This window comes from Thermobia domestica, chromosome 17 (assembly GCF_964235325.1).
Source record: "Thermobia domestica chromosome 17, izTheDome1.hap1.1, whole genome shotgun sequence".
In the NCBI taxonomy this organism is placed as follows: domain Eukaryota; kingdom Metazoa; phylum Arthropoda; class Insecta; order Zygentoma; family Lepismatidae; genus Thermobia; species Thermobia domestica.
The window spans coordinates 14989675-14998724 of record NC_137470.1 but is presented as its reverse complement, the minus strand read 5'-3'; the positions used below and the strand labels follow the sequence as shown (position 1 = coordinate 14998724).

Genomic DNA, 9050 nt, shown 5'->3' with positions numbered 1-9050 from the left:
TTGTACATAAAGGTCTACCGTACTTACGATACAAGGTGGAGGGCCCACTAATAAATTCATCGTCCAGGGTCCACCGAGAAATTTCGCGGTTTCCCGCCTGGCCAGTACGGCCCTGGTGACAGGAAAACAACAACATCGATAGCGTACTGGATAGTTTTGCAGGCAGACTACTTTTGTGGATCCGTGACTGCGTGTATACTACCAACACTCGCTCTTCTATCCTTTCCTCTGCTTTCCTCATTGTGTTTCTCAGTGAGAGGGGAAGGAGCTGGTAGATCATCTGGCGTTGATAAAAGATAGTAGTGAAAGGAGCTGGCAGATAATCTGGCGTTGATAAAAGATAGTAGTGAAAGGAACTGGCAGATAATCTGGCGTTGATAAAAGATAGTAGTGAAAGGAACTGGCAGATAATCTGGCGTTGATAAAAAATAGTAGTGAAAGGAGCTGGCAGATAACCTGGCGTTGATAAAAGATAGTAGTGAAAGGAGCTGGCAGATAATCTGGCGTTGATAAAAGATAGTAGTGAAAGACAAACAGGTATATTGATAATGTAGTGCATGGTTTAGGAGGCATGCTACTCGTTGATCCATGACCACGTAAACTGCCAACACGTGTTTCTTCATTACTCTACCACGTTTACTCTCTTTCTTTACTGCTTTGCCGTGTGTTTTCTATTTCTTCTTCCTCCAGTCATAAACCTAGCTGCATATTGAGCAGAGGAGATTCCAGCCAAGCCGATGTGGAGGGAGGCAGGGAAGGGTATGTAGAGAGAGAGGACAACGTTGAACATACCTTTGTCTAGCGCTATGTAGGGTGAGTATGCGATACAAGCATTTGCACCATAGTTTGCATTCTGTTGAGTATACTGCACCTCGGATAGTATGTCCTATACTCTGGTCAATATACGACTAGGTTAACGGTGTGCTTCTACGTCATGCATTCCAAGCGACTATTCTATATGTTCTAAGTATTTTTGTTTCTTTCAATTGAATATCGGGTCCCCTACCCTCTACGAAATTCTTACGAGCACATACGCTATTGAAACACTGAAAGACATAAAAGTAATCAATTTATTCAATAATAATAATAATAATAATAATAATAATAATAATAATAATAATAATAATAATAATAATAATAATAATAATAATAATAATAACTCTTTATTGAGGGCGAGGTTCGGCGAAGGCTGTTCTACCACTTAACCCTATGAATAATAAAATATGCATAGTAACAGGATACAAATACAAGCAAAAAACATATTACAAAAATAGTAATAAGGTCTTTTTAATTAATAAAACATATTCTTCCATGAATTCAAATACATATTCAGAAGTTCACATCTCGTCATGACTCCTGACGTTCTCTCTAAATTGTAGAATAACTTTAATAGCGTGCATTCATAAAATTGTTGCACAAGTAACTGATTTGCATTCAGATTAGGGTAGCATTAAATGCACTACCGTGGTTCAGGTCCAACTTTAAACGAGAAGTCTCCTCTACTGTAACGTCACTGTCGACAAAGAAGGTAAATACACTCACCAGCTAAAACATTGTTACCATCTATCTATTATCTAGTGTCCACATTTGGCTCGCAAGACAACAGCAATGGAAGTTCGACATGGAAGCAACGAGTCCTTTGTAAGTCGCTGGAGTTATGACGCACCACATCAGCACACAAAAGCTACTGAAGTTCTGTACATTCAGCGAACGGGAGCGATGAGTCTAGATCTGACGTTCAGTAACATTCCAATGGTGCTCAATTACGATAAGATCGTTTGATTATGAAAATGAAATGAAATGAAATCTTTGAGTTTTACGTCCCATGGTTATGCCGGTTAGGCTAAAGGAGACGGTGATGATGAGAAATGAATGAAAATGGTGGAATGAATAAAGTGGGAGGAAACGAGAGAACCCCGAGAAAACCCACGAGCATGGTGTTGTCCACCACAAAGTTCACACGGCGCGAGCTGGAATCGAACCAGGGACCCCAAGCACCAGATCGTTTGATTATGGAGACCACTGCAGCAATTAACATTCATCACTTTGCTCCTCAAACCACTGCAGCACAACATTGGTCTTGTGATGCAGAGTTTTGACCTTATGAAAGAGAGGCACATTGGCTTAGTGATGGAGTGCTTACCTCTGATGCGTAGGGTTCTTGGTTCGGTCCCCGTCCGAGTAAGTGTGATGGACACAATCGTGTCCGTGGGTTTTCTCGGGTATTCCCATTTCCTCACACATTATCATTCCACCGAATATTCTACTATCATTCACTTGCCTTAATCAACTCTCTTTCTTGGAGTGAAGGGCATAATCATGGGACGTTAACTAGTAGATTTCATTTTTTTTTCCTTCTGAAAGATGCCCCAGGATTCAAAAATTAGTCATCTGTTCTATGTATTTTCTTCTCTCATATATTTTATGACGACCACTTTTCCTAATCAACACGTTTTTTTTCTATCTAACGTTTATTTCAATCCTATATTCTTCACAGCTCTTGCTTGTGTTTCTTAACACTTTATTATCTCCTTTTGAGACTCCACAAGAAGCATCATGTCATCTCCGAACCTAATCACTGAATTTCCTATCAAAATATCCCTTTTTTTTTTTTTTTTTGCACTTTTCTTCACTATCTTTACTAGATAGATAATAAACAAAGTCGACGAGAGACACTGTCGAACTTCCCTTCTTCTGTCATTTATTTTCCTATTCTAAAACTTACTTGTTAGTTCATATACAAGTTTCCTATGAGTCTTTGATCTTTCCATTCTAATCCAACCTTGTTTAGAACTCCCAACAATAATTCCCAGTTCACACGGTCAAAAGCCTTTTTCTAGTTCAATTCCTTCATCATTCAAGATCTTCCCTTTTTCTGTACACGTTTCACTGTTTACTCTTTCATAAGTCAGTTGAATTTCTTGAATTTTTACCCTTCCTAAACCCGAACTGTTCCTCCTCTGCTTCTTCATGTGTGCTTCCGTACAACGATGTGTTCAAAATTCGAAGCTTTTTTTTTCGCTACATGCGATACGAGACAGGTGTTTCTATAATCCTCACATCTCTTCGGCTTCTATTACTCGACCAGGAGATCTTTTGACCACTCTCTTGTTTCATATATTTGATAACAGGGATGGAACAATCCTTACTTGCACTTGTCTTCCATATTCTTAATGAATTCGATTGGTATATTATCTACCCGGTTATTTTTCCATTCCTAATCTCGGATATAGCTTTTTCAAACTCATCCCGAAGAATACTAAATCCTTTATCATCCTCACCTACTTCATTTTCTAGTTCAACATTTAGGCTACACGGTCTCTCCCTACTCTCGTACAAGTCCTCAACATATTCTATCTATCTTCTTAGGATTTCATTTGTCTCGCTTACTACTTTCCCATTCTTATTTTATACTCTCATCGTAATACCCTTGTCTCCTGGAAATTTCTTAGATTTCACCTTCTTGTACATTTCTCATAGATTGCCAAAATATCAAGCAATACTTTATTCTATTGTTATTCATACTAATAGAATTTTGATTAGAAAAGACATTGAACTATCTCTAAATATGAATGACTAGAAATTGCTAGTTTTGAATACAACCACATTTTTTTAACTAAATACAATATGAAAATTGCTAAGTTAACAACGTTGTCGTGGAAAAACTATCACAGTCATTAGAAGTGAGTCCACTAAGAGTAGTTGATGTAAGACAAATAAACTCTTACACGCAAAAAAAGAGAGGTTACTAGTAAACAATAAAAAGGTAGACAGTAACCAAGTTAGTTTGTCAATATATGGACAACAAATTCGTGTGTCCCAGCAACCAAGCCAAAAAGTTTAACGAGAAAAGGTGATCGCAACCTTGTGTTATAGGTTAATATTGCTAGATTACAGTGTAATAATTCACAGGGACACACTAACCGATCACGCAGCTACCAATCTTAGCCTGTAACCGGTAACCTAGTGAGGATGTAAAACAACTGACTGCTTGGTTAACGAAACAGGCTGCATCAACTTTTAACCGCGTATTTTGATTAATAATTCCAGTAAATGGTATTATTCTTCCAATCACATCTCTGATCATGTAATAACATTATAAAATGCAATATTAAAATAGGTAACAACTGTCTAAGTTTATTGTTCAGTTGAACTTATACGCTATATATTTTTTTTACCATGCAAAACCTTCTCTTGGGAGTGAAGTTAATGGTATAGGGAAACTAAGGATAAAGTGGAAGGACAAAGAGGTTTTATTTCATTTATTTGATATTTTTATTTATTCATTATATGGGGATCTTTATTCATCAATTGATTGATAATAATCGTCATTCAACGTATGTTCATTATTTGTCATTGTCTATGTATGATGGGATGAAAGATGCAGTGCAAATCAGACTCCACAAAATAGTGATATTGGTTAGTTAGACAGATGAAGGGTTATCTTCTTGTGCCGGGGCGACTCGGCACATAATGAGAGACAGTATGATGTCCTTGTTATTGCGAATTAAGGTGCAAAAGATGGATAGATGTTGGGTGATAAATCTGGTGGTTGATATGCTAATAGATAGTCGTCTATGTGTTCGTCAGGATGGGAAAGAACATACATTGTAATTAAATGCTGAAGGGGTGTAGGTTGTAGACGGGGTGGAACGTTGTGTTCGGCATCTATACGTATACTATTGCAAAGGATGGGATGGCCATGTGTCCAACGAGTAGTGATGTATCTGGTACGCAGTTTTTCCAAATGAAGAAGAAGATATGGAAACGGAATACAATCATATAGTAGCCGGGTATGACTAGGCAGTTTGATGTGATACGCCAGGCGTAATGCATGTCTTTCAATGATCTGGAGGCGGGTGTAGAATTTGTTACTGGCATTAAGCCATGCGATGTGTCCATGAAGTATAGATGGTCCTATGAAGACTTTATAAGTATGTAACACAGTCTCTTGAAGGCCCCATGAAGTACCGACTAATCTCTTCAGAAGATTTAGTTTATTTTGCGCTAGAGATATGAGATGCTGAAGATGTCCACGCCATGAAAGATGATCATCAAAGATTACACCCAAATACCTCGCTGTACGTGTGATAGAAATGCGTGTGCCTGCTATGGTAAGATGTATAAGAGATCTATTGCGTCGGACCCGACTGGTACGTCCTGATGGTAGGATGACAAGTGCCTGTGTTTTAGTGAAGTTGATTCGGAGTCGCCAATTATTACACCAGTCACAGAACTTATTTATTGACTTATACGATATTTTTTTAGCTAGCTCGGAAGCTAGCAACCTCTTAGAGGGGTACGCCCTCTTTTAGGAATGGGATATTGAGGCAAAGGGTGGAAGTCGTATATTGGGAGAGGATCTAAGGGATGTATAGGTTACATTTTCTACAGTTATATTATTTTATTGCATCATTTATTAAAAGCATAATATACATATGAGTATAAACGGACATTATGATCTTTGCGATCATAATCATATATACAGGTGGATGAAAAGGTAATAATATAAACATATAACAACAAAACAAGAAAACATATTGAAGATACAATAAGAAAATTAGCAAAAGAAGAAGAAAAAAACTTATAGTAATAGATACATAACAAAGACGATGAAGTATGATAGTTATATATATTGATAGATGAGATGGGCATGGAGGATGGAATGAAGTGCAAGCACGTCACAACACGAGGGAAAAGTTAAATGAACAAATGCTGTTATCTTCTGCCTAGGGGCGACGCTAGGCTGATGAAGACAGAGGGAGCCCTGTTAGTCACAAAGGAAGATCACTGTGCAGTATATGAAGGAAATATGTGAGAGAGATGAGCATGAATACGATATTCATCCAGGAGTTCCAGGTCAAGATGATTAGGGGGTAATGTGTAGCAGTAGAGCGTGAAAAGAAGGTGCAAAGGGGTATAGTAGTAACGAGGTCTGCACGGGTGCAGTGAAAGGTAGTGCATAGTGTCGAGAAGCAGGGGGTGGTGACGGGAGTAGCGATCAGTGAGAAAGTTACTGCGTAAAGTTTCTAAGTGAAATTTAAGAATAGGAAATGTAATGAGAGAGTATAGATCACGGGTGGGACTAGGTAATGAAATACGATGGGCAAGGCGAAAAGCATGGCGCTCAAGAACTGCAAGCTTGTTATAATAGGATGGTGGTGCGGACATCTAGGCTGGAAAACCGTAAGTAAGTACTGGCCGAAGGAAAACTTTATAAGTATTGAGAACAAGCCAGGAAGAGAGACCCCAAGTAGTTCCAGTTAGTCTCTTGAGTAGATTTAGTCTATTATAAGCCTTAGTTTTAACAGAGTTGAGGTGAGGGGTCCAAGTGAGATGATGGTCGAAAATGAGGCCAAGATAAGTGACAGTTTTGCTAGGGTGCAGTGGTATATCATTGACATGTAATGAAAGGAGTGTTGGATTTCGATGTACTTTTGTGCGTTTACGAGGCGGGATGAAAACTATCGCTTGCGTTTTACCGGCATTAATTGTTAAGTTCCATGTTCGGCACCAGTGTGTAAAACGATTGATAGCTTCCTGAAGTGCGATATTGATTTGCGGAATGGTGCGGCAGAGAGCAAGAAATGCCGTATCGTCGGCGTATTGAAACAGATGGACAGTGCGTGGTAGGTCGGGAAAGTCAGCAACGAAAAGTAGATATAACAGAGGCGATAAAGCAGATCCCTGTGGGACGCCAGAGAGCAGAAAAATGGGATGTGAAAGCTCAGAATTTATGGCAACGTAAGTGAGACGGCAAACAAGAAAATGAAAAATGAGTCGTATATAAGTCATAGGAAGTCGGAGTCTGACTAGCTTGTAAATGAGCGCTAAATGCCACACTTTATCGAATGCCTTTTCGAGATCAAACAGAAGAAGGCAGGATGGTTGAAGCAGATTATAATGGTTGGTGATGAGCGTCGTGAGACGGAGCAACTGGTCATTAATAGAGTAACCAGGGCGGAAACCAGCTTGATGGGTAGGAATGAGATGTCTATCGTTTAAATAGGGATGCAATCTTTTAACGATGATCCTTTCAAAGATTTTGTTGAATGTGGAGGTTAGTTGGATTGGTCTGTAAGAGGAAACGGCACTTGGAGGTTTGTTAGGTTTCGGAAACATTAGACATTTTGAAACTTTCCAGTCAGTAGAGTAGAAGTCACTGCGAAGAATGAACGTAAAGATAAGTGCTAGAAGATGAAGTAGTGCAAGAGGGCTTTCTTTGATATGCCGGTAAGTTATTCCATCGAAGCCTGGGACAGTGTTTCGCTTACGCTGAACCACAGCTGTGATTTCTTCCGACTGAACGGGGACATTTAGAACGTGCGGTGGAAGAGTATGATTGGCGTCTGGCTGAAAGTGGTGTAAGTCCGTATTTATGCTGGTAACAGGATGAGAACGGGAGACATGAACTTGTGCAGGAGGTGTAAATATGCCTTGAAGGTGTGCAGCAAAAGCGTTTGCTTTGTCCAAATCAGAGTGTAACGGTTTTCCATCGACAAGAAGAGGATACGTGGTTTTCGAAAACTTACCACACAAAGCGTTAAAACGCTTCCAATACACCGTGGGATGAGTTGTGTCAGCAAGGTGGTTGCAGGTTTTCACCCACTGCCTTTGGCGATATGCTATGAGGTAATTTCGAACAGTTCTTTGTAGCTGATGGTGGTGATGAAGTGCATCCGGGTTTCGGGTACGGAGGTATTCACGATAAGCTTGCCGTGACTGACGGATCAGAGGAAGGTACTGTGGTGGTAATTTTGGACGGTATGGTATGGATTCTGTTTGTGGTATGTAAAGAGCAGAGGCTTGTTGAAGAGCAGAGGTAATATGGTCAATTTGAGTAGTGAGTTCGTCTGAAGTATTGGGCGCTTGGTAAGATGCAATAGCGGTGGAAAGATAAGAGCGGTAACTCGGCCAGTCGGCTTTATCGTACCGGGGTGAGAGACGGGCTGGCAGTTGGTCTTGTTGATGAGCAAGACCTGTATGATATGTCAGTTTAATTGGGGCATGATCGCTACCCAGTAAATCAAGGACGGTGATAGTGCAACGTGTGCTGAGCGTATTAGAAGTAATTGCAATATCCGGTGTGGTGTTTGATATTGGGCGAGTGGCAGCTGGAAGATCAAGAATAACTCCTGTAGTATGAGTCGTGATGAAATCTGTAAAACGAGTGCAGTCTTGAGTGGAGCGACTATGGAAGTTGATGTCTGCGAGTATTATATAGTGGCGATAGGTAGTGGAGATATGTGAGAAGAAATCCAGAGGAATTGGATTGCCTGGTCTGATGTAGAGCGTAGCCAAAGTGATCGTGATGTTTTTAAAATACAGAGTGGTAATGACATGCTCTGGTAAATGTAAAACGGGACATTGTTGTTGCCTGAATGGGATGGTGTGTCGGAAGCCTATAGCAGCTCCGCCGTTAGCTCGCAATGCCGGTAGTGGATTATCATGACGAATTAAAGTATAGTTAAGAATGCGGCAGGAGACAGACTTAGTCAGGAAAGCTTCGTTCAGAAGGAAGGCTGTAATATGCTCTTTAAGTAAAAGAGTCTGGAAAAGAACTTTGTTTTTAGGAAGAGATCGGATATTTAAGAATAAGAATGACAGATCCATGATGATACACAGGTTAAACAGTTGTTTCATGTCGTGCAGTATGAAAATGAACATAGTTATTTGAATATGTAGCATATAGAGAGACGTTGAAGGTTAATTTGGCTGCAAGTGTAAGCTGGTGAAGAACGTGTTGACGATTAAAAGGATGTATATTCTGGAGTGCAAGGGTAAGAAATTCTAATAGTTTGCCTACCGTGACTGGATCATCAACATGTTTCTCAGTGTTGGTGGATGCAGACTGGGAACGGAGAGGAGCAACTAATTCTGGATGCGTTTCATCAGGCTTTGGTTTGCTTTTGCATTTATAGCTGTAGGCGGGGTGTCTATCTTGACAGGTGGGACACTTAGGCGGGAGTTCCATGTTAGGGCAAAGGCGTGTATGATGTGGGCCAGAACAGTAACCACAGACAGAGGCATTTTTACAATCAGCCGTTGCG

General features: G+C 40.0%; 1 protein-coding gene across 1 annotated transcript; it reads right to left on the bottom strand.

Annotated features, from left to right (window-relative positions):
* Positions 1 to 1163: 1163 nt before the first annotated feature.
* LOC145673939 (uncharacterized) lies at positions 1164 to 8613 on the bottom strand. The gene is made up of 2 exons (XM_081743753.1): positions 7275 to 8613; positions 1164 to 1207 (listed from the first exon to the last, which is right to left on the bottom strand). Exons 1-2 carry the CDS (start codon positions 8611 to 8613, stop codon positions 1164 to 1166), a joined length of 1383 nt encoding a protein of 460 aa, XP_081599879.1.
* Between the last annotated feature and the right edge of the window lie 437 nt (positions 8614 to 9050).

Excerpts from the sequence above, each read along its gene's own strand:
- LOC145673939 (XM_081743753.1), bottom strand. The coding sequence starts at position 8,613 with ATGGATCTGTCATTCTTATTCTTAAATATCCGATCTCTTCCTAAAAAC. Across the intron at positions 1,208-7,274 it reads AATCACAGCTGTGGTTCAGC|GGTTAAGTGGTAGAACAGCC; the intron begins GTAAGCGAAACA and ends TATTATTCATAG.